The sequence below is a fragment of the Ursus arctos genome, unplaced genomic scaffold (genome assembly GCF_023065955.2).
Source record: "Ursus arctos isolate Adak ecotype North America unplaced genomic scaffold, UrsArc2.0 scaffold_24, whole genome shotgun sequence".
Taxonomy (NCBI): Eukaryota; Metazoa; Chordata; class Mammalia; order Carnivora; family Ursidae; genus Ursus; species Ursus arctos.
In genome coordinates, this window is record NW_026622919.1 from 2,698,733 (window position 1) to 2,721,724 (window position 22,992).

At 61.1% G+C, this 22,992-nt stretch overlaps 2 protein-coding genes across 3 annotated transcripts; both read left to right on the forward strand.

Annotated features, from left to right (window-relative positions):
* Nucleotides 1-755: 755 nt before the first annotated feature.
* Nucleotides 756-6,375, forward strand: LOC130544758 (uncharacterized). The gene is made up of 2 exons (XM_057318224.1): nt 756-813; nt 3,489-6,375. The coding sequence occupies exon 2, from the start codon at nt 4,194-4,196 to the stop codon at nt 5,544-5,546; it is 1,353 nt and encodes a 450-aa protein (XP_057174207.1). The 5' UTR covers nt 756-813; nt 3,489-4,193; the 3' UTR covers nt 5,547-6,375.
* Nucleotides 6,376-6,468: 93 nt separating this feature from the next.
* On the forward strand, nt 6,469-12,765 carry CBX4 (chromobox 4). Of its 2 annotated transcripts, XM_026483978.4 has the most exons (5): nt 6,469-6,627; nt 6,774-6,817; nt 7,952-8,017; nt 10,205-10,271; nt 10,537-12,765. In XM_026483978.4, exons 1-5 carry the CDS (start codon nt 6,559-6,561, stop codon nt 11,947-11,949), a joined length of 1,659 nt encoding a protein of 552 aa, XP_026339763.1. In that variant the 5' UTR covers nt 6,469-6,558; the 3' UTR covers nt 11,950-12,765. The 2 variants fall into 2 exon arrangements, with proteins under 2 accessions (XP_026339763.1, XP_057174109.1); XM_057318126.1 differs by lacking the exons at nt 6,469-6,627; nt 6,774-6,817; nt 7,952-8,017 and adding an exon at nt 8,260-9,192.
* The last annotated feature ends 10,227 nt before the right edge of the window (nt 12,766-22,992 follow it).

Genomic DNA, 22,992 nt, shown 5'->3' on the forward strand with positions numbered 1-22,992 from the left:
GGCCATTGTTCCCACCAGAGGACGAGGACTGGGGGGTCCGTTTCCCCTGCTTGGGGTATCTCTTGGGGTCTGAGTGTTTTCCTGGTCATCAGCCCAGGGAAGCATCCCTTACAGGGAAGTATCAGGGCACTTTTAAGGAGTGGCATTTGTCGGGCACAGCAACCTTTCCTTAGCGAACCTCTTAGAGAAGAGAGTCCCCGGTGGGGCTTCTGTTCCAGGCTCCCCCTCGCACTCATTCCCACATTAAGTCAGGCCGGCGGGGCTATCTTGGGGAAATCTGCACTGTAATATCAGTTTGCTCATTATTGGCCCTTTGACCACAGAACGAGAGGCTCTGGGATGCTCTTGACCCGAGATTTCCTTGCAAAACCTCAAATAAAAGACATTTCCTTGCTCCTCCTGTCGACTTCTGGGGGCGGGGGGGGGGGGGTACTCAGCAAGGGGCGCTTCTGGCTAACGATGGCCCTCGCCGCTGAGCTGCCTTAGGTCCTAGGTGTGCAGACCCTCCGAAGGTTCCAAATCGCTCCGGGTCCGCTCGTTTCCGGCTGGAAAAGCAGCAGCCTCGCAGCCAGAGTGAGGAGGAAGGGGGGGGGCAGGCCAGAAGCGGGGCGCGCGGGGCTCTGCGGCGAGACCCCCTTGCTCTGCCTGCGTGTGCCTCTCCTTCCCACTCCCCGAGAGGCTCGGAGGGCCGCCCTGGCCCAGGCCCCAGGCGCCGGCCAGCTCGAGGGGAGCCCGCCCCCTAGGGGAGGGCGTGGCGGGTGCAGGCTCCTCGGCTCCCCTACCCTGGCCCCGCCTGGGCCGCGGATCACGCAGGTGAGGCAGCGGCCAGGCCCCCCCCCCCCCCCCCGGGAGCAGAAGGGGATCCCTCGGGGGTCCGCAGAGACCATCCCAGGAAACGGCCCTGGGGAACGAGTTGGGAAAGGGGACTTTTGGGGCAGACGTGGGGGATCTTTCCAGAGGTGGTGTCAAGGGGACCCCCACCCATTTCAATCAGGATTCAGGAGGGCTGGGTAAGGGGTAAGGAAGGACTGGGTGACCTCGTCATCGGGGGTGGGGGTGGGGCGGGGACGGGGGGGGTGTCTGGACATGGAGGGACGAAGTTGCGCGGCTGCGAGACTCTGCTCCGGAAGTGGCCAAATTGGGGGCCCGATAGACAATATATGGGACTTTGAGGGTGCCTGAGGCGTTACCACCCGCCCCCGGCCCCCGGGCCCCGCACTGCAGGCCGAGCTGTGCTCTGGCTGGGCCCTCCCGGCCGCCATCGCACGGTCACGGGATCCCTGAGCACCCCCTCTGTTCGCCCCTCGATCCTTCAGGGACACCCCCCCCCCCAAGGTCCAGCGGGGCTCGCCGCGTTCCCGCCCCTGGGGATCGATCGGCTGGCTGGCGACGCGCGGCCGCGGCTCCTGAGCCTCCGCCCCCTCCCCCGCTCGGGCTACGCAGGACGCGGCCTCCGAGCAGCGTCCTCGCCGTTCCGGGCCGCGGCCGGGCTCGGCTCCCGGCCAGCCTGGGAGGCGGAGACGCACCGGGCCCTTACGATCACGCCCGCCCCGCCACTCCGGGGTCGGCGGGGGGAACCATAGCGAGCCCAGCTTCCCCGGGCCGCGGCGCCTGGCACCCCACCCCACCCCCGCTCCTCCCCCGCCTCACCAAATACCCTCTCGGGCGCGCGCTTCACCCTCGGCGCGCCGCCAGGCCGGGCGGGGGGCGCGCGGGGGGCTGGGAGGAGGGTGGGGTGGGGTTGCGCTGTGGCTGACGACCACTTCGGGGTCCGCCTGGCGATTTTAATTTCATTCCCGGCTTTGCTGCAGCAGCTCTCGTTTGGAAAAAGGAAAGAAAGAAATCTGCCCTGCGTGTGGGCCCCGCTGGGTTCGGGGGCGCAACGGGGGCATCCGAGAGCAAAACACAGGGGGCGGACGTGGAGGGGCGACCTCGCCGGCAGAGGAGGCCCGCGGGGAGACCTTGGGCAAACCAGCCCCAAATGAAAAACACACAGCACGCAGAGGCCGTTGTGAGCGCGCGGCGGCGGCGGCGGGCGGTGGAAGCGGCTCCAAAGATCACATTTGAAATATGGATCCCGGGGGCGCAAATCACTAGGCCGGCAGGAGCCCCGCGACCGAGCCTGTGGCGGGGGTCGCGTGGGCTTCTCCAGGCTGCCCAGGGGAGGCTCTCCTGAAGTGGGGAGGGGTTGGGCCAGCGGACTTCGTAGAACACTGCTCTTCCCGCTTCTGCGCCTGCGACCCCCGCGGGCCGCAAAGCGGAGGCGAGGCCCCGCGGGCGCCGGTGTGGCCCCCGAGAATGCCCAGGACCTGCCAAGGGGCCACGACCTAGCGGCGCGCCGGGCCCGTTGCCCCGCCCGCGCACCCTGCCCGGCTCTCCCACCTGGCGCCCCAGCTTCAGCCCCGAGCAGCCCGCTGCGGAGGGATGCCGGGGCATCTGGGGTTTCGCCACCCAAATGAATGCCGACCTTTCGCGGGCGGTGTAACAAAGAGCACAAACATGGGGGTGAAGACACAGAGGGCGGAGGGGCGCCCTTAGGAACAAAGCCATCCCTCCGAGAGGGTGCAGAGGGCGGAGAGCAGGGCTCCCCCACCGCCTCCCGCTCTTCTCCTCCTACCCCCCACGCACAGTCCTGCCAGGTCAGCCACCGCTAAAAATGCAAAATTACAAATGCCAGTGCTGAAGTCAGAGACAAGCTCCCCAACTAAGAACAGAGGACAGAAATGAGCCCTTGTTAAAGCCTGGGTAGATTTTGTAGTCGTTATGCCAGTAAATTCTTCCTTGGCTGTTGGAAACCCACCTCCGGGGACCTAGAAAGCCACACCAAGTCGAGAGCTTTGCTGGTCTAGGACTGGCCGGGGAAGTCACAGGCGGTCCCTTCCGGGCAGAACTCAGACCTGGGCCCCGTGGGCAGGAGGTGGTAACTCCTTGCAGGGAGCGGCCATTCAGGGAGAAGATTTACGAAGTCGTTTATTTCCCTGGGTTGGTGTGGGTCAGGCCCCTTCAGGGACCCAGAATCTCACTACCCTCTGGCCCAGGACCATTAGAGTCTCCGGCTTCTACAGGGTCTGCTCATTCGACCCTCTCCTCTCCACGAGGGAGGCTGTGGCTCCGCGAGACAGCATCGCTCCTTACTTGGGTCCCCTGGGGGCCCCAGCCCGAGGTGGGACCCGGAAGGCTTCTGCCCCTCAGTGGAACTCAGGGGCGCAATCGGTCCCTGGCTGGAAGGGGGTAGCGTCAAATGCCCAGAACCGCGACCCTTCTCCGGGGTTCCCCGAGGGGCTCGGGATATCCCGGGTCGGAGGCAGGGGCCCCAGATGATGGCTCTGGGAATCCCGAGTTTGCGCTTCACTCGCCTTCGGTTCCCTCAGGGAAGACAAGACAGGGTGGAATTGTAGGGGAGGCCATACGGGAAGCTTCCCAGGAGGGACTCGTGGGGCGCTCCCCCCTGTTCCCGCACCCCCAGATTCTGACTTTGCCTCTTCCAGGCAGCCCATTGCTGCTTCCGCGGACCTGAGCTCCTCCCCACATCCGCTGGCAAGTGAGGGGTGGTCTAGAGCCAGGCGGGCCAAGGTGAGGCTGGGGCTCTGGAAGTCGGCCTCTTTCCATATCCGCCCACCCTCCACGAGGACAAAATAACCGCGGGAAGGGTGAGTTGCCCCATTCTGCCAGTGCCTGTGTATTTCGGTCACTTGGCGCAGAAAGGCCAGGAGCCGGGGCGGCCGGGGACTCCCGGGGCTTCTGAGGAGCTTGGGGGCGTCCCCTCCCGCCGTCTGGGGAGTCTGGCGGCTGCTCACACTACCACACGGGCAGCTACAGAAAAGAGCCGCTGTACTGGCCGATGAGAGCCACCCTTCCTCCCCAGCTCGCCCACAGGCCCAGCCCCGCTCGAGCGCAAAGTTGCCGTCGGGGCACCGGGTGCCACCGCGTGGCCCCCGAGGTCTGGAACGCAAGCCCGGGAGGTGCGGGGGCCGAGCGAGCGGGCGGCGAAGGGCGGAGTCCGACGCCCCTGGCGGTGCAGAGGCTGCAGCAGCCTGACCAGGATAGCGCGGAAACACCCACTAGAGACAGATTTTCCAGGGGATTTTCTAGTGAGGGGGCAGGCGGAGTGTCGGGAAGCTCAGCCCCTCCCGGGACGATGGGGCTGTCCAGGACAAGGTCGCTGCAGACCTCAGGACAGGCTGAAAGCGCCTATGGCCTGGCGGCTAGCTCCACGTCTAAGGGTGACTGTCGCTCTGACAGCGTTTCCCGCGCCAGCCTCGGGGTCCCTTCCCCTTCCTCAGTTAAGTTGTCCCACCCGAGAGCTCGTCGCCCTGGCCAAGACTGTCAGAAAAAAAAAGCCCAAAACACAGGAAAAAGTGTCCCCTGTGTCCCCCCTCCCCAAAACTCCGCCTACCCCAGCTTCTATAAACCCCCGAGAGCCCCCCCCCTCCGACCCGAGGACTACAGGCAGGCGTCGGCCCCATTTCCCCCCGGCCGCGCCCCCCCACCCCGACTCCTCGAGGAATCTTGGGTTTGTGCCTCGAGCTTGCCAGAGAGCAGTCACTGCAGACCGAGCCCCTCTCTCACGCCGCCAGAAGACGACCCCCCACTCCCAGAACCACTCGACGAAGGGAGGAGCCACCCTAGTCGTCCTGGGCAGCGGCCGGCACCGAAACAGAAACGGCCACCGCCGCAGGAGTGCGAGGTGGTGGTGGAATGGTGGACTCAGCGTGTGCGTTCTTAAACACCAGACTGTCTCCAGGCTTCTCCTGGATTCCTGGGAGAACGCGAGCCCCGAGCATGCTTTGGGGGTTCGCTTCAGCACCTCGGCCCTCCCCAGCTCGCTCAAGCCCCCGCACAGTCCCCACCCATCATTCTGGGACGTGTGTCAGGGCGGGAACGGAGACCCGGATGGCTCTTTGCCCGCCCCCCTCGCGCGTTCCACTCTCGCTCGGCTTTTGCTCTTTTTCTTTCTCCATGGACGCTCAGCCAAGGGATTGCGCAAGCTTCCTGCTCCCAGTCCTTCAGGGGCCAGGAGCAGGGGGCCCAGACACACCCCAGGGCAAGCGCGCCCTGCCCCTCCTGCACCCACCCCAGGTCCCCTCACCCCCCGCCGCGACCCCGGCGAGCTCGCGGCCCCGCGGGCGGAGCCCTCGGGAGGCCGCGTGGAGCGCAGCAGCTCCCCCAGCCGGACGCTGGAGCGGCACGCCGAACGCGCCGTCTCGCCGCCGGAGGTGCTAAACTTCACACTCAGCGGCTTCTCAGGCTGCGTCAGGAGGGCCTCGGCTCGGCTGGCTGTCGGGGACCAGGGATACAAAGTCACGAGGAGTGCTTGGCTCCTCGGCCATTGCATTCACCTCCTCTTTGTGCAGCCTCGATGTGCCCCTGCTCAACCTGAACCTCTTCTCAGCCCTCCCGCTCCCCCCTTCGATGCCTTTCCCGGGACCCCACCAAGTCCCCTCGGTCCCCCAAGCAGATCTGGACATCCCCTGCGCCCCCTCTGTAGTCGCCCCCTCTCGTCCAGTCTGGCCGCGGAGTTGGGGCTGGAGGGGTTGCTGCTGTAAACTAGGCTTCCCGCCCCTGCCCCACCAAGGAGAGTGCCGAGGGTAAATCGGGAGCCGGTCGGGATCTGGGTGGGATCGGACTCGGAGTCCCCTTCTGGTAAGGTTCTGGAGCGCTAGGGCCCCAGACTGGCTGCTCCTCCGTCCTTTTCCTCGCCTCTTCTTCCCGCTCTCCCTGGCGATCCTGTGAACCCAGTTCTCTCCTTCTCCCTGCCCTTTCTCTTCTGTGCCTCGCCTCCCTAAATGCCCAAAGCCTCGCGGGGCGGGGCACGCCGGGTGAGGGGCGCGAGCTGCCCCTGCCCCGATTCCGCCCCCTACCGGCGGTTCCCCGTGTGCCTGCACATGACGCAATTCTGTGCAACTGGAAACTGCAGTGGATGCTTCCGTGGCCCCCAGCAGGGGTCCCCGGGCGTTGCACACCGAGAAGGAGAGGCGGAGGGGCAGGCCCAGGCGCCGAGCTGCAGGCGAGGGGTCGCCGCCGAGACCCTCTCGGCCGTGTCAAGCTCCCCACCGCCCTGCGCCCTCAGCCCAACACACCTCTCCTGCCGGGTCCCGCTCCCTTCCTCTCCCCCGCCCGCGGATCCCTCCCCCTGCACCTCCCCGGCGCCCTCCTCCTCCGGCCCCCTCCCGCGTCCTTCCTTCTCCCCCCGCCGCCCAGGCCCGGGGCCTCCGGTAGGCCCGGCTGCGCCAATCCCGGCCGCGGCCCGCCCCCTGACGCCGAGCTGGGCCCGGCGAGGCCCCGCCCGCTGACGTCCGGATTTGCATGAGTTCTTGTGCAGCCGCGGCCCGGGCTCAGTTGTCTGAGCGAGCGCGAGCCGGGAGTCGGGGCGGGCGCGGGCAGCGGCGGGCGGCCGGGCTGTGCTGGGAGAGCGGCGGCGGCGGCGGCGGTGCGGGCGGCGCGGGCGGCGCGGGCGACAGGGGCGCCTCGGCCGGGGCGGCAGCGGGGCGCCGGCAGGAGCCAGCAGCGTCTGCAGCCGCGCCGGCCGCCCGCGCCCCGGCGCGCTCCGGCTCGGCCATGGAGCTGCCAGCTGTTGGCGAGCACGTCTTCGCGGTGGAGAGCATCGAGAAGAAGCGGATCCGCAAGGTAGGGCGGCGCGGGGGCGGCGGCGAGGCGGCGAGGGAGCGGCGGCCGGAGCAGCCCGCGAGGAGGCGGGGAGGGGGTGGGGAGGCTGCGGGCCGGAGCCGGGGATCCCGCGGAAGCTGATGGAGTGCTGTCTCTTCCCCCCTCAGGGCAGAGTGGAGTATCTGGTGAAATGGAGAGGCTGGTCCCCCAAGTAAGTAGCGGCGGAGGGGCGGGGGCGCCGGGTGCCGAGGCGCGGGGCTCCCGGGCTCCGGACCGCCGAGCTGGTGGGGTGGTGGGGGGAGCGGACGGGAGGCGGGGTGGAGGTGGGGTGGAGGGAGGAGGGGGTGGGGAAGTCGGTGGCAGGCACTGGGGAAGCCGAGCCGCCGAGCCCGAGCCCGGCGCCCTGTGTTGTGCTCCGCTCTCCGGGAAATGCCATCACTAATTTATGCACTAAAAGGAGCCGGAGGAGCTGGAGAGACGCGGGGCCGAGCCGGGGAGGCCGGCGGAGGGAGGGAGGGCGCAGGCACTGACTGATGTGCAGCAGAAAATGGCTCCTTTCCCCTTTCCCTCCACCGAACGGCTCCATATTGCAAAACCAAAAAAAAAAAAAAAAATTAAAAAGCGACGAAAATGCAATTGTGTGCCTCTTCCCTCCTAGTGGTGCAGGGAGAGGAAGAAAAAAGGCAGAAAATGTTGGGAACTGTCACTGCGGCGCTTTTGGTGGGGATTTTTTTTTTTTTAATTTGAAATGCGAAGGCACCGGATGGAGACAGACGCGCAGGCACACGCGCACGCACACACACACACACACACACACACACTCAGAGGCATATTTTTATATTGCTGAATATTTGGGGGTGCTTGCCCGTGACACCGGGATCCAGAGCTGCGAGGGGGTGTGCGGGGGGGCGCTTGGCTGACGGTGATCGGATTAGGGGTCAAATGGAGAACAGCTGAAGCCCTCGCGGAGACTCGGGTTTGGGGAGAGGAGGGGGACTGCGACTTTGCCTTTCGGCTGCTTTGCACGCAGGGTTCCTGGTGAGCAAAGTGGCTTTGGAACATGTCGCAGTAACATGCTTAAAATTCTTGACAACTGCAAAATAAACTGCTAGTTTCATTTTCCTTACCCCTCCCCTTTCTTCCTGCCCTTGTGTGTTTATTTTGACGGGGGGGGTGTCGGGGACCGTGTCAGGCCTGCAGAAATCTCCCCTCCAACCCCCACATCCAAGCTAAATAGCTTTCGGTTCATGAAGACAGAGTAGGGCCTTATGTCATTCCCCACCTGGAGGCCGCAAAGCTGGCTCGGTTTTTTTTACGCCGTGTCCCCTCCCTTTTCCCTTGCAAGATATAACACGTGGGAACCCGAGGAGAACATCCTGGATCCCCGGCTGCTGATCGCCTTCCAGAACAGGTGAGCGTCCCCCAGCAGCCGCAGCCCGCAGCCGTGACCGTATATGGGAATGGGAGAGGGGGCCACGGCAGCAGTAGGAAAGAGGGAAAGGGCCTGGAGGGGGCCGGCGGGAGCCCCCTCCCCCGACGGGCCTGCACAGGCAAGGCTGCGGCCTCGGCTTCTCTTAACCAACGTCCTTGGCGGTTGCGGCAGCCTGGGGGTGGGGGCGGGGCGGGGCCGGAGAAGGCGAGACTGGTGTTTTGGGGGGAATTGCGAGGAGGGTGCGTGCGGGTGGCCCTGCCGCTGCCCGGAGACCTCGAGGCTGCTTCTGGCCCCCCGCGGGCCCCCCTCTCATCGCAACCTTGGAGTCCCACCCCCGGAGCCTAGGTGTTGCTTTCCTGTAGCCACTGGCCGCTTGGCACCGGCACCTCTCGGGGCAGCTCCAAGGGAGCTGGCATTGTGAAACCGCCGGACGTCACGGAACTGAACTTAACCTGTTGGGGGCTGGAGAAAAGTTGACAAGGCCTTAATCACCCCCTCTCCCAACCTTCGGGCCCCCCAGGGAGCTTGGGATCAGCAGGGGGTAGAGCCTGTCTGGTGCTGGGTGCCCTTCACACCCTGCACTGGGCTACTCGGTGGGTGTGGGTCCCGCCCTCGGGGCAGGGGGAGCTTGGCCCAAAGGGTGTGGGATGGGAGCTGCCTGGTGGTGGAGGGGTGGCTTCTGACGAGGGGTTCATCCTTGTGCGCACAGATGCTTGTCAGGCGGCAGCTGCTGCAGCTGGACCCACTGCCGGTGGCTGTGGTTCTCTGTTTCGGGGAGGACAGAGGGGGAAGGGCGGCGAGGAGGGGAGGCGCGGCCGGAGTCCGAGGAGCTCGGCCACCCCGCTGCCTTCCATCCTCCTCCCCCTTTTATTTTGCATTATTTCCTGTGGCGCATTTGGCGCTAAAACTGTAAACTCGAGACCGTCGGAGCGAGCGAACCGCGGGGAAGTTGCCCTCCTGCGACGCAGGGGGGCGCCGAGAAGGGATCCTGCCCCGGTTCCACCTGGGAGTTCACCACCCCGTAACCATGTCAGCGGCTGATGCCATGTTGCATAATGGATCCCCGAAGAATTAAAACGCAGGCTGTTGCAATGCCACGCAACTTTGGAGTCAGGCCCCGGCCCGGGCCCCCGGGCATGGCAGAACTCCCCTGGGTTAGCCCACGGGCAGGGGGGGTGCCTGGGGTCGCTGGAGAGCGAGTTTCTGGCCCGGGAACCGGTTGCAACTTTGGCAGACGCCGGAGGGGCACCCCCTTCTCCCATGGAAGGCTGGGCAGTGCTGGGATGATCTGACCCCCCGGTCTCGGGTCACCCTCCGCCAGGCCGCCGGCGGAAGTCGGGCGGCTGTGTCGACCGGTGCCACTTCTGGTGGGCTTTATTAATAATTGGGAAATCAAGGCGGCCGGGAGCCCAGCTCGGCGAGGAGGCGGTGCTTGTGCGCACCGCCTCGGCCTTGCTCCGCCCAGCCGCTCCGCCCAGGCCGACCCAGAGCCGGTTCACCAGGTGGTTGCGAACCTGGTCAGGCCTTGGCCTCGGCGGCCGGCCCCCGCCCCCAGCCCCTAATTGGCTCATTTGCCGCCGTGTAAACAAGGGCGCAGCCCCTCCCCCTGTTTAGTGCCTGGCCTTTAAGAAAAAGAGTCCTCCCTTCTGCCGGCGGCACTCGTTATCTGAATCTTAATGAGGTCATTAGCATCCCGTGCCTCTGACGGGGAGGGACGTGTTCGGCGCACACCTCGTTTGGGCTTGTTTGCATCCCCTGGACCCCCGCGCCCGCCTCACTTTGCGCAGGGCCGCGGGCCCAAGGCTGTGGGCACCAGTGCCGTCAACCTAGAGCCCAGCTGCCGCCTCCCCCGCCTAGAGGCAAGGCTGCGAGGGGCGCCAGTTCAGGTGCGGATATCAGAGATGGGGGAGCCCTTTGCGCAGGACCCCTTGGTCAGAGGAGGGTCGGTGCGAGCACAGAGCGGAGCTCTGGGACCAGATCGAGGCGCCCAGCTGGCGGCACAGGCGACCTTCTGCCCTGAGCTCTTGATCCCTCTGGGTCTCGCTGGCCTGGCTGCTTGCGGGAGGGGGTGGGGGTTGGGGGGCAGGCGTCACCGCAGGTTGGATGGTCGCAGGAGGGCAGGCGACCCGAGGGCTAACAGCTCTGCCCTCTGCTCCCTCCCCCCAGGGAACGGCAGGAGCAGCTGATGGGATATCGGAAGAGAGGGCCGAAGCCCAAACCGCTGGTGGTACAGGTGAATATACTCGCTGGGCCCGGGCCGTCCACTAGTCTTCCCCTTGCCATTGCCACCTGAGCTGCCTCCAGGCCCAGAGGGCACGGAGAGTTTCTCCAGGGCACCCAGCTCCACTTCCTTTCGACTTGACCTCCGACACACTGGCCCTGTAACGCAGCTGCTGACGCGGTTGGGGCTGGGACGTTCCTGTTGCTCGAGGGATGCTCTGGGGCCGGTCTTATCCCTCGTCTCACCTCCCCCTCGCATCCCTGCCTCCTTCCCCCAGGTACCTACCTTTGCCCGTCGCTCCAACGTGCTGACTGGACTCCAGGACTCCTCCGCAGACAACCGCTCTAAGCTGGAGCTGGGCGCTCAGGGCAAGGGCCAGGGCCACCAGTACGAGCTCAACAGCAAGAAGCACCATCAGTACCAGCCGCACAGCAAGGAGCGAGCCGGCAAACCCCCACCGCCGGGCAAGAGCGGCAAGTACTACTACCAGCTCAACAGCAAGAAGCACCACCCCTACCAGCCCGACCCCAAGATGTACGACCTGCAGTACCAGGGCGGCCACAAGGAGGCGCCCAGCCCCACTTGCCCGGACCTGGGCGCCAAGAGCCACCCGCCTGACAAGTGGGCCCACGGCGCGGGGGCCAAGGGCTACCTGGGAGCTGTGAAGCCCCTGGCCGGCGCGGCCGGGGCTCCAGGCAAGGGCTCCGAGAAGGGCCCTCCCAACGGGATGACGCCGGCCCCCAAAGAGGCGGTGACGGGCAACGGGATTGGGGGCAAGATGAAGATCGTCAAGAACAAGAACAAGAACGGACGCATCGTGATCGTGATGAGCAAGTACATGGAGAACGGCATGCAGGCGGTGAAGATCAAGTCCGGCGAGGCGGCCGAGGGCGAGGCGCGCTCCCCCAGCCACAAGAAGCGGGCCGCCGACGAGCGCCACCCCCCCGCCGACAGGACTTTCAAAAAGGCCGCGGGGGCCGAGGAGAAGAAGGCGGAAGCGCCGTCCAAGAGGAGGGAGGAGGAGGCGCCGGGGGCCGGCGACGCGCAGCCCCAGGACGCCGGTTCCCGCAAGCTGTCCCCGACCAAGGAGGCCTTCGGCGAGCAGCCCCTGCAGCTCACCACCAAGCCCGACCTGCTGGCCTGGGACCCGGCCCGGAGCTCCCACCCGCCCTCCCACCATCACCACCACCACCATCACCATCACCACCACCACCACTCGGTCGGCCTGAATCTCTCCCACGCGCGCAAGCGCTGCCTGTCCGAGACCCACGGCGAGCGCGAGCCCTGCAAAAAGCGCCTAACGGCGCGCAGCATCAGCACCCCCACCTGCCTGGGGGGTAGCCCGGCCGCCGAGCACCCCACCGACGTGCCCCCCACCGCCACCCTCCCGCAGCCCGAGGTCATCCTGCTGGACTCGGATCTGGACGAGCCCATAGACTTGCGCTGCGTCAAGACGCGCGGCGAAGCCGGGGAGCCCCCAAGCGCCCTCCAAGTGAAGCCCGAGGCGCCCGCGACGGTGGCGGCGGTGGCAGCTGCGCCGGTGACGGCGGCGGAGAAGCCCCCGGCCGAGGCCCAGGACGAGCCCGAGGAGCCGCTGAGCGAGTTCAAGCCCTTCTTTGGGAATATAATTATCACCGACGTCACCGCGAACTGCCTCACCGTCACGTTCAAGGAGTACGTGACGGTGTAGCCGGAGGGCTTCGGAAGGGGAAGCGCCATCCCCGCGGGTGGCTTAGCACCTGGTGCCTAGGGGCGGACTCCTCCTCTCGCCAACTGCGGGAGATCCGGGCCTGCCCTGGTGCGAGGACGCCCCGGAGCCGCAGGATCCGCGTCCCTGTGCGCCCCTATGTCGGCCTCTGGCGGGGGTCCGCCCCCCCCCCCCCGGCCGGCACTGGCTCCTTCCGCGCGGGGCCTGCGGGTCTCGCCCCCGACCTGCCCCATCTCCGCGCTGGACCTCCCCTCCCTCGTGGACCTCCGGGACTGACAGGGCAGCCACGCGCCTCGGTCTCAGAGTTATAGTATTATATTTTAACCGTGCTAACTTGTCAAGTGCAGACTTTACTCCCGTTTGTACGTGGTGTTATTATTGAAATGTATTGTTTGAGCTCAAAAGGCCCGACCACCCCCTTCGGGCTGATATATATATATTTATTTGTAGGTATTTATATATTGAAATATAAAAACCTAGATTTATGGAGTTTCCTCTAGATCATGTTATATTCTATATCAGACGAACTATTTTCTGTTGACCTTTCTTCCTGTTCATTCAGTATTTCGGTTGATTTCATTTCCTCCCCTTCCTGGAACTGCAATACCAGTAACGTTGGTATATATTTTTTGATACTGTACACATGGATGTGTTGTTTCTATGTGCAAAAAAAAAAAAAGTTTGTTTAAAGGCTAAACGAGCTCTCTAGAAACTGCTGCTACTAGAAATGTCTAAACTATAAGCTTCCAATTATTACCTGCTTGAATGTAAATATTAAATGGAGATGTTGAAGGTGCATTTTCGCTGTTTGAGATTAGCGCAGAGGGAGCGTTGGAGGTTCGGGAGGCAGCTGGACCCCTTTTCCCGCCCCCCTTACACCTTAGGTCTCCTCCCGTCCTGCGCTAAACCTTTTGCAAAGGCAAAGCGGACCGGTTGCACGGGCGCGCGCCAGACGAGTGACCCTGCTCCCCGGAAGTCGAGAGGCGCTCCAACGGAGAGGGGAATTCCTGCGGGGGGAGGGGGTGTCAGCGTCGCCCCCGCCCCCAGGGCTTTCGGCCCGCGGTGCCCTGGGCGCTGGCAGACCCGGGTATCCGCGTGGTGGGGGGAGGGGTGCATGGGTGAAGGAGCTGCGCGGAGGAGTGGGTGGGGCTAGCCCCCCTTCCCCCGCAGGCGCGCGCCGCACCCGCCCGGCACCTGCTGATCTTTGCCCCCCACCCACCCGGTGCGCCACACACCCAGGCGCTGGCTCTGGTGGGGCAGGGGTGTTTTTAATAATCTTTGCCCGGTAAGGTAGGTTCAGCGGGGAGGGGACCCTCCCACCCTGTCTAGCGTCGCTTGCTGGCATCGCTGGCCCCGCCCCACCGAGGAAGCCGCCGAGGCTCTTTCTCTGCCAGGCTCTCTCCCCGGAAACCACCAGACCAGAGGCTCCGGCTGGAGGCGCAGCGAGCGCGGCCAGGGCAGGGGCGGGGGGCTTCCTGCGTGGTGGAGGGGGAGGAGGAGGGGGAGGAGGCCTGGCGAGCAAGTCCTGCCCACCCCTGTTTCCTCAGTGAGCGAGGGAATCGCGGGACCCCGTCTCACCCGTCCTGCTTTGGGTGGCAAGGCTGGGGCCCTTGGTGTCGCGGGGCAGGAAGGGGTTAAGGGCCCTGAGGGGCCGAGGGGAGTGGGCTGAGCACCAGGTCGTCTCCCCGGGCCAGGAAGCCTCGACTTGGGGAGGCAGCAGCCGTGGCCAGCTTTCTGCAGACGCAGCGATCTTCCTCCTGACTGGCCGGGGGCCGCGGGACTGGGGCCCTGGTGGGCGCCGGGCTGCCCCTGGCCTCCAAAGCCCCTTGCCTGCCCGCCCGGGACTGAGGGCCAGAGCCTGTGCAGGGCGCCAGGGCGGAAGAAGTCAACGTGGTTCAGAATGGGGAGGGGGCGGTGGCGAGAGAGCGAAGCGCTGGGAAGGCCAGGGGAAGAGATAGAGGGCCAGGAGGGCGGGAGGCCTGAATGCGGACAGTGTGGCCAGTGTTGGCTGCAGGCCACCAGCGGCTGGAGGTGGGGGAGGGGAGGGGGGAGGGGAGAGAAGGAAGGGAAGTTCTAAAAAAAAAAAAAAAAAAACCGTTGGGAGTTTCTAGCCCTGGCTTTTGTGAATTGTCCCTCCCACTACTCCCATCACCCCAGCCCCCTTTAGAGTGAGTTAAACACTCCCCCCTCCCCCCTCCATGTAATGAATGCCCTTTGCCACCCTGGGAGTGGAGGGAGGGGTGATCTTGACTGCTCCTGGCAGACTGCCTGCTCAGCACTAGAATTGGGCCTGTCGTTCACGGGCTGGTACACAAAGGCGCTTGCCACGCAGGGATTTGGTCTCCCTGTTTTTCTGGTAGAGGAAAACTAAAAACTCAGGAGTGGGAAGGGGAGCCCTTGTTCAGGTCTGCACAGTTGGTGACTTGGGAGTGAGCCTTAGCCCCTGAGGGTGCCCCTCCTACGCAGTGGGTGGCCTCTGCCAGGCTGAGCCTGGGCCCCCCCCCATGGCGACTTGGGGGGGAAGGGATGGCACTGTTGGCAGTAGGGAAGAAAAATGACCATTCGAGGAAAGGTGTGGCCTGCAGGTGGGCGGAAGCCTTGAAAACTGGTGGCAGAACTTCTGCGATGGGTCCTTGAAGAGGGTGATCCTAGGTGGAGCCTGGAGCCTGAGGTCGGAGGGCTGACAGTGGGACAGAGGCAAACCGGTAGGTGAGGAGGAGCTGTAGGGACAGGGACACCTGACCTGGTGCCAGACCCAAGAGCGTCCAGCAGCCATTCTGACCCCAGGACCCTGTCACGTGCTGAGCTCCTCTGACATGCGAGGCACTACCTGAGCGTCTTGTTCCATTCAGACCCCAGAGCGTTTGAGGTTCCTTGTGGGATGAGAGTCTGAGGTTCTGAGGGCAGGACAGCTTGTCCAGGCTGGAGGCCCCCGCCTGGTTCTGTGCTGATTCTAGAGCCCAGCTGTCTGCTCCACCGGCCTGCGGAGAGGTACTCCACGGCGACCTGACCTCCGGGCCTCTGGAACACACGTGTCCAAGTTTGGGCACACTCAAAGAGGGTCAGGAGCCCTGGCATGGGGACAGGGGAGAAGAGTCCAGTAGCCCTAACTCCACTGGCTGTGGACTGATTCTTCCTAAGGAGGCCTCGATGTCTGTCGGTGCCCAGCCCTTCACAAGCAGAGGGTCCTACGCCCTCTCTTTGAGCCCGAGTTCAGGAGGAAGAAAGCAAGCAGGAAGCTGGGGCCTTAACCCTACATACTAGGAGACCCACACTTCATGTTTTTTCTCCTTTCTGAGGGGGCTGAGCCTTGAGCATAGAGAGCTGGAGCTGATCCACCACAAAGACAGGGGTTCTCATGAATCCATTCACCCCCGGGAAGCTGGTCCCTCCCCCACCAGCCAGGGCCCAGTCTCAGCTCTCTCCCTGTAGCTGTGCTCACCCCAGCTCATCGTCAGGTCAGCCTTGGACCCCGCTGGGGTGACCTGGAGCCAGGGCTGCCAGACCGAGCACAGAACAATCTAGGGTGCCTAGTTGAATGTGAATTTCATATGGACGATGCATACTTTTTTAGTATGTCTCAGGAGATATTTGAGATACTAATACGAAAAAATGCGTTGTTTATGTGAATTCAGATTTCACTGGACATCCTGGATTTTATCTAGAAACTCTGTTGGGGTCCTGACTAGCCAACATGGGCAGTCCCTGCCCACAGGGAAATTTCAGGCCCCCGGGAGAGAGAAGGTGCAGAGAGCTGAGCATCACGGTTCTGGGAGCAGTTATCATAACGACTCCACGCATGTTGACCGGGCACCGCGTGCCTGCCGCATGTCTGGATTGAAAGGGGGCGGGGGGAGGTACACGGTGGCCACAGCTGGACAAAGGAGTGAGGGAAAGCCTGAACTGGTCCACCCTGAGCTCCGGGTTGAAGGCTCTTCCTCACTCCTGCCCACCCCAAAAGCAAACTTCTAGAACACACAAGGAGGGCAGAATGGATCTAGTCACAGGACCTGCTCCCCTCATCAGCAACCCCACCCTTCCCGCATCTCAGCTTCCTCATACCCTTCGGAGATGTGCTTTGAGGATCAACTGGGTCAGGAGAGAGCCTTGAGCGCTTCTGGAAAAACCCCTAAGTAAACATATAGGATATTTTTTCACCAGGGAACATTAAACACGCCTTGTCAGATCCAAACTCCTTCCAACGACTCTGGCCTGGAGCCCCAGCTTGACGGAGGGTCAGATACCCAGTGATGTTTACCTGGAAACTGACTGCCAGCCTGCCCTCCCTCCCTGCCTTCTTCCCTCCTTCCCCCTCTCTGTAACCCAGTGGGCACCTCCAGGCCTTGGCATGCTGCCCTCACTACCTGCTTGCTGGATTACCCGTTGACCTGCGACCTCATCCCCAGCCCCTCCAGTTTTATGCTGGGTCCCCGAGAATGACCCTGGGACATGAGGGAGTGGGGACGAGCCCCCATGAGCCAGACCTGCACTCAGAACCAAAGCCGCATGCATTTCCAAACGAGTTTCGTCTACGGCTCCCTGTTACGCTGGCCATTCGCTGCCGTGAGGAGGGAAGAGCCCCGAAGAGGAAAAAGTTATTCCTGGACATAGTATCCGTTTCCTGTGGCCATAGTTCAGAAATCACTGTCATCGGCCTCCCCCCACCCCATGCCTTTCTGCGCCTCCCTCCTCCCTTTGCAATTACTGATAACGGTTGACATTGAGCACTCCTGAAGAGCAGGGACCTTTAGGGGGATCATCTCATTCAGTGCTCACACCCGTTCTCCAGGTAGGTCCTATCCCTGTCCCTGTCTCACAGATGGTAAGACAAAGGCTTAGAGGCTCAAGTAAGCTGTCAGGTCCAACATCCAGGGGTTCGGAGATGGATGTATCTGTCTCCAGGGTTCATCCTCCCACCTTCCAGGGTGCTGTGGGTCCTTCAGAGGACCAGCTCGAGCCCCAGCCCCTCCCTGGAGGTTGTTCTGGATTATTCCAGCCGTTACCAAGGCTGGCTGTGCCCTGAACTCCTGCAGTATTTCCTGCCTCCCCCCAGATCATCGTCCATCAGTTTCATGCTGCAACATACACATATGTGGGGGGCCTCCCCCGTTCTCCAAGTAGACACAGCCTTGAGCACCTCGGGAGGCGAGGGGCATGCCTTGGGTGTGTTACACATTCCCAAAGCTTGTCCACAGGTCTTAGATAAACACCTTGGAATCCGATGTCTTGCGTGTACGAATAGAGTCGTGTGTGTGTGTGTGATTGGACAATGAAGCGTATTCCCACACTGCAAGTCATGAACAGGGTCCAGGGACCAAGGAAGGGCCCCGAGCTGTCCCCAGGGGCCTCCGTGCTCAGGCTGCAGAGGCTGGGGATTCAGGCCTTCCTTCTCTCCCCACCAGGGCAAGGCAGACGCCCACGCTCCGCTGCCCCAGGGTCCTGCCACCCCCTCCTCCCTCACCTGGTCCATTTGTGAGAGTTTCAGGAGGCTCTAGGTAATCATGCGGTAATTGAATTTAGGGAAACAGACCCTAAGGATAATCCTGGAGTCAGTTCCAGGAAGAATCACGGTTTAATTTCCGCAGTTCGCTGGTGGCACCCATCATACGGGTCCTGACAGCACGGCGTCTGCCTCATCATGATGTGTCTCGTTGCAACGTGCGATTCGGGTCGGTAGAGAGAGGCATGTCGATGTCTGCACACAAGCAGAAGACACGGCACACAACCCTCTTTTATTTTCATATATGGTCTTCATCTGAGCTGCATGGATAAGACCTCACACCCAGCGAGGACTCGCCGAATGTAACCGGCGATCGCTGTTTCGCTTAACCAATGCTCCGCAAGTGCTCAGACCTAGGTAGGGGCACACAGCCGGCCTTACCCAGGGATGTGCAAGGTGCGTGTGCATGCGTGTGTGCGTGTGTGTGCGTGCGTGTATGCGCATGTGAGCATGAGGCCTGGAGGAGGGACAGAGCAACGCAGCCGGACTGGCAGGAATGCCTCTGCTTTCCTGCCTCAGTGAAGGATCCTTTCAAATGCACCCTGGAGTTTAATATTGCCAAAGACCTGACTCCTTTCAACCTGCGCCAGGTGTAATGTAAACCTCCCTGGATTTCCTCCCTTTCCTGTTTCATCTGAGAAATTCTTCACTAATTCCATGGTATCTGGTTTCTCATTGTTTCTCTCAGCTTCAGACAGCCCCTTGGGGTGGGCTTTGCGAAGGTGTGCTTAACGCTCTCAGCGGTCCAAAATGACACTGGCTCTACCCTCACTGCCACCTCCGCCCTCCAGAACCTCTTAAAAGGGACTGCTCAGGGCTGTCAAGGCACCATAAGCCGTAAGGCCCTGGGGAAAAGAGCAAATGCCTATCCCCAAATCTGAGCGGGGTCTTGGGTTGTCACTTCCCTTCTGCAGAGCGGTACGCGGACTGAGAACAGGACAATCATGTGAAGCTGTTTCATGATATAATGCTGAGATGATCTGAATATAGCAGAATAATGGTATGTTATCCATTTAGGGTTGAGGACAAGGAATAATCGAGCATGGGTGGAGGAGGCCTGAGGCCTGGGCCGTTCCAGATGCAAGCAGGGGACCATCTATTTTCCTCTGACTCCCTCAAGGAGGTGGGGTTACAAAACCATGTGGATGTTGGGGGGTGGGGAGAGAAGAGCCTGGCGAGCAGAATCCCTCCTAGGAGCAGCGGAAGTGAGCATCCTTATGGCCATTTCCTGCTTTGTTTTTTGTGCTCCCCGACTCTCCTGCCAGAGCTGAGCTGGGAAAGGAAGCACCAGGCAGGGCCAGAGAGAGGCAGGGCCGGCTGGGCTCCTCTCAGCCTTCACTGCCCCCCCACCTCCTCTCCAGGCATTGAAAATTATTTATGTTTGCAAATTGCTTTTGACGCACATGAGTTATTCCTCTTGCCTGCCAACAGGTCTGGGGATGGGAGAGTTCTCGAACCGGCAAGCTGAGAAATCAGGTCGACTGCGGAAGGAGCACGGATGTGAAGTCAGGAGTCCTGGGATCTGGTCTGGCTCCACCATGGCTATGCCCCCACCTCCCCTGCCCAGGCCTCTGGTGCTTCATCTGCAAATGAGAAGGTGGGTGTGAGCTCTCCAGACCCCAGTAGCTTGTGGCTCTGACGTTTCTGGGCCTGTGACTCCCAAAGAGATACAGATGAGGTGGGCACCAGCCTCTTCACTACACCTGCACCTGTGCCTGGCAATTCTGCTGCTGAGTGCTGGAGGCTGGAGAGGTGGCTACCCAGCCCTGGCCTGGCAGGAAGTGTGGGACAGGGCGGCAGGGCAGCCAGGAATGCTTCCTCCCTTCACGTTTGCTTCATGCTGGTCCTTACCCACACCTGATTCCAGAGACCAGGATGGAGACAAATGTCTGCAGAGGACCCATCCGGGTGGAAAGTCCCTGGGACCGGTCCAGGAGAGAAACACACACAAACACCCCGATAAGCATCCTCATTGGGGGCACAGCCAGAGCAGGATCTGCTCCGTGGCAGGTGGGTAGAATCGCCCGCCCTTCAGAGAGGAACGGATTGGACCATGGACCATGGACTCCTGGAAGCTCAGAGCAGAGAGGGGCCATGGAATTTTTAAGTCCTTCACTCTACAGATGGAGAAACTGAGCCCCCAAAAGGCCAAAGCGAACATCCAGGTGGATTACCTACCACTCTCTGCCCACAGGTGGGCTATGTGTGTTCCAACAAGGATTAGTGTTCACGCAACTCACCGACTGCAAAACTGTATTTATTAATAGGACTAATGATAACATAATTCAAAGGCCAGTGCCATAGCCATGAGGCATCGGCCGCATGCTGAGTGCCATGGTCTGACTTCTGTTCTCTGGACTGTGGTTTGGGGCTTAACCTAGAGAGAAGACAGGATGATCTGGGCTTCTTCCAAGCCAGTGACCACCGAGCAGGGAAGAGGGCTGTTATGGGTTCAGCTCTCCAAGATGGCAAGACACCTGCTAACCTCAGAGCTTTGAGTTGGCTCTGCCTTGGCAGAAAGGTGATATTTGCTCAGCCTCAGGTCTAGAGTTTGGGGTCGCTGCACTCTTTCCAGGGAGAGGACCTATGGTGGGCAGAAGGCAGCTGGATAGTGGGGAGAGAGACTGTCCTGCAGAATGTCTCTCACCCTGAAACCTGTCCTTTCTCCTGGGCTCCGAGGTGCATTCCCAGAGCACGAGATCCCTCCTGGGTAGATTCAGGTATTCCATAGGCCCAGCCTCTCCGAGCAAGCTCTCATCAGTTTCCTTTGCATCCTCTTAGGAAAGAAGTGCCTGCGAGAGGCTACACCAGGTCTTCAGCTGTGAGTTCACCTGGTGTAAGTGGCACCTACACACATCTCAGTAATTTAGAGAGAGGGATGGGGAAAGGGTAAGCCAGGACCAAAATCCAGGAAGGAGGCAGCAGCTGAGAGAAACAAAAACCAGGCAAGACCAGAGATAAGGAGAGAGACAGACACAGAGGTAAGGAGACCAAAAGGACAGGGACGAGGGAATGGGAAATGATCATCAACAGAAACTGAGACGAGAAGTGGACAAGGAGAACGTGAGTGGCTCAGAAATGCCAGGTTGGAAGGGACCAAAGTTAGCATCACCAATCTCGGGACAAACTGACATGTGCCTCTTGACATGATGTACTGAGGAGGACAGAACATCCCTCTAGGGGCATTCCCACCCCAAATGCAGAGCCAGAATCTAACCATGCAGAAATATCCGATGGGTACTCCTCAAACGGCCAAGGTTAAGGTACCCAGAGAAAGGCAGAGGCCCAGTCCAGGCTTAAAGGACACTGAAAAGACAGGGCATTGAATGCAATTCACCATCTTGTTTTGGCTCTTGGAGGGGGGGGGGGAAACTATTATAAAGAGCGTTATTGAGAAAATTGACAAAGCGTGCATATGGCCTTGTGGGTTCGTATTGGATCAATGGTAAACATCCTGATTTTCGTTATGGAAGAAAACACCCTCGTTCCTAGGAAAAAACACACTAAAGTATTCAGGCATAAAGGACCACAAGGTTTCCAACTTCCTCTCAAATTGTTCCCAAAAATATGGGGAAAATATATACGTATATACAGGGAGAGAGCGATAAAGCACATGGTAAACTGCAAACCCTGGTGATCTAGATAAAGGATATATGGAGATTATTTTACCACACTTGCAGCTTTTCTGTATTGGCAAAAAATACTGAGTCGATATTCAAAAAAGAGGTGCTTGGAGCCTTCTTGTTGAGGTGGGGGACAGGTGCTGAGCCTTTTAGTGGTGCTGAGAAGAATCAGAAGAGCGGCCGCAGGCAGGCAAGCCTGAGAAGCAGCTCTCCAGCAGCTGAGGACATCCGGGGCACTTGACCCATCCCTCGTCACCTGCTTGAAGGCCGTTTGCCACCCCTTCACCCCATGACCTCAACATAAATGAATGGGGTCCAGGGAATCCCACAGCTGCCTCTTGCCCTGTACCAAGAGGTATCAGCCATCTCCGCCTCACACCGCACAACAAAGCCCAATCTTGCTCTTTGGCCACATGAGGAAGGAGAATCCAGCAGAAGCAAGGATTAGGTCATCCGGGAAACGAGGCTCCGTAGGCCAGCTGCTCCGAGCCCACCAGTTCCGTGCCCTGGGGCTGGTGGCTCTGTCCCCCAACGCTTCCCAAGCCTGGCCCATTCTTAGCATTTGGGTTTCCTAAATATCTCCTCTTGAAAGAAGACTTCCCCGACCAATGACCACCTTATTACCCTGTTTTTTCTTCTTATTGATTTGTTGACTTATCTGCCTTGGGTTTCTGTGTGTGTGTTTTGAGCAGGACACAGAGCTAGAGGTGAGGTCTCCCAGCCTCTACCCCGAGGAGCCGACAACTCAGGAGTTCTGTGAATACGGGCTGGCTGACAGGCCACATGTGGGTCCAGCTCTGAGACTGCATGGGCCCCAGAAACACTTAGTCACGAGGTCTCGTGAAGAGATCCCAAAAGGAGAGCCTCCCTGGGCCCCCAGATAGCCCTCTTCACGCTGACCTGGGTATTTCCATCCTAATCACAGAACATACCAGAAAAGAATCACACCTATCCGCTTTCTCCCTCACCTGCCAGAAATGGGAGGGAGCAAAGTCAACAGAAAACAGGCAAAAATGCTGCTCTGTCAGCCAGGTTCTGAGCAGACAAGTGAGCGAGTGAGGGGATGAAAACCTCTGCTAGTTTAGGGGAGTTTCGCCCTGGCATATAGGACACTCGAAGCACTGGGCGGACCCCAGGGAGGCCTGAGTTTTGTCCCCTCCCTGGAAGTTGGCATTATACGGGACTGCAGTGCTCCAGGAAGCTCATCAGAGGTGACCTTGGCATCCCAAGAGGAGCTGGCCCCTTCCAGAACCTAATGAGGGCCCAAGGAGACAAGCCTACTGAAATTCAAGTCCCAAGGAGACGGAAGCAGCTCAGAAGGTGTTGAAGAAAGGCTTCAGAGCCACATCCATCGAAATGTGTTTACTGCTGTTGGCTGCTTTGTGGCTTCCCTTGTGACATTGTTGAAAGATCTAAATACCCCCGGTGCATCACAGGGAACACGAGGCACAGGCCAATTTAGCTCATCCAATCTTGGCAAGTCAGCACGTAGGGACCATATTGACATTTAAAACATTAGAGGCGATCTCCTGGTCTGCTCCGGCCTCCTCCCCAGCTGGCTGGAGAGAGGAGATGTGTCTCCAATTCTGGACCAGCTGGGTCTCTTGCAGATAAGCCATTTCTTTTTGTCCTTACCTTGTGCAGCCGGGATGGGGATTGCCACGCTGAATGACTGCTGACAAAGGAAGAAACTGACTTGTGACCTAGTGTCCCAAATTCCCATCCTCAAGATAAGAGTGGGCAAACAGTCAGATCTATAAATAATGCTTCCTGAAGCACCTCACAGACTTGGCAGGCGAGGGCGTCTCACTTGTCTCTTCCCCAGCGCGGAGCTGGCGGGCTCTCTCACTGGACCCTTGGAAGCTCAGATGCGGGAGCCCTGCTTGCGTTTCTCCACCCTGT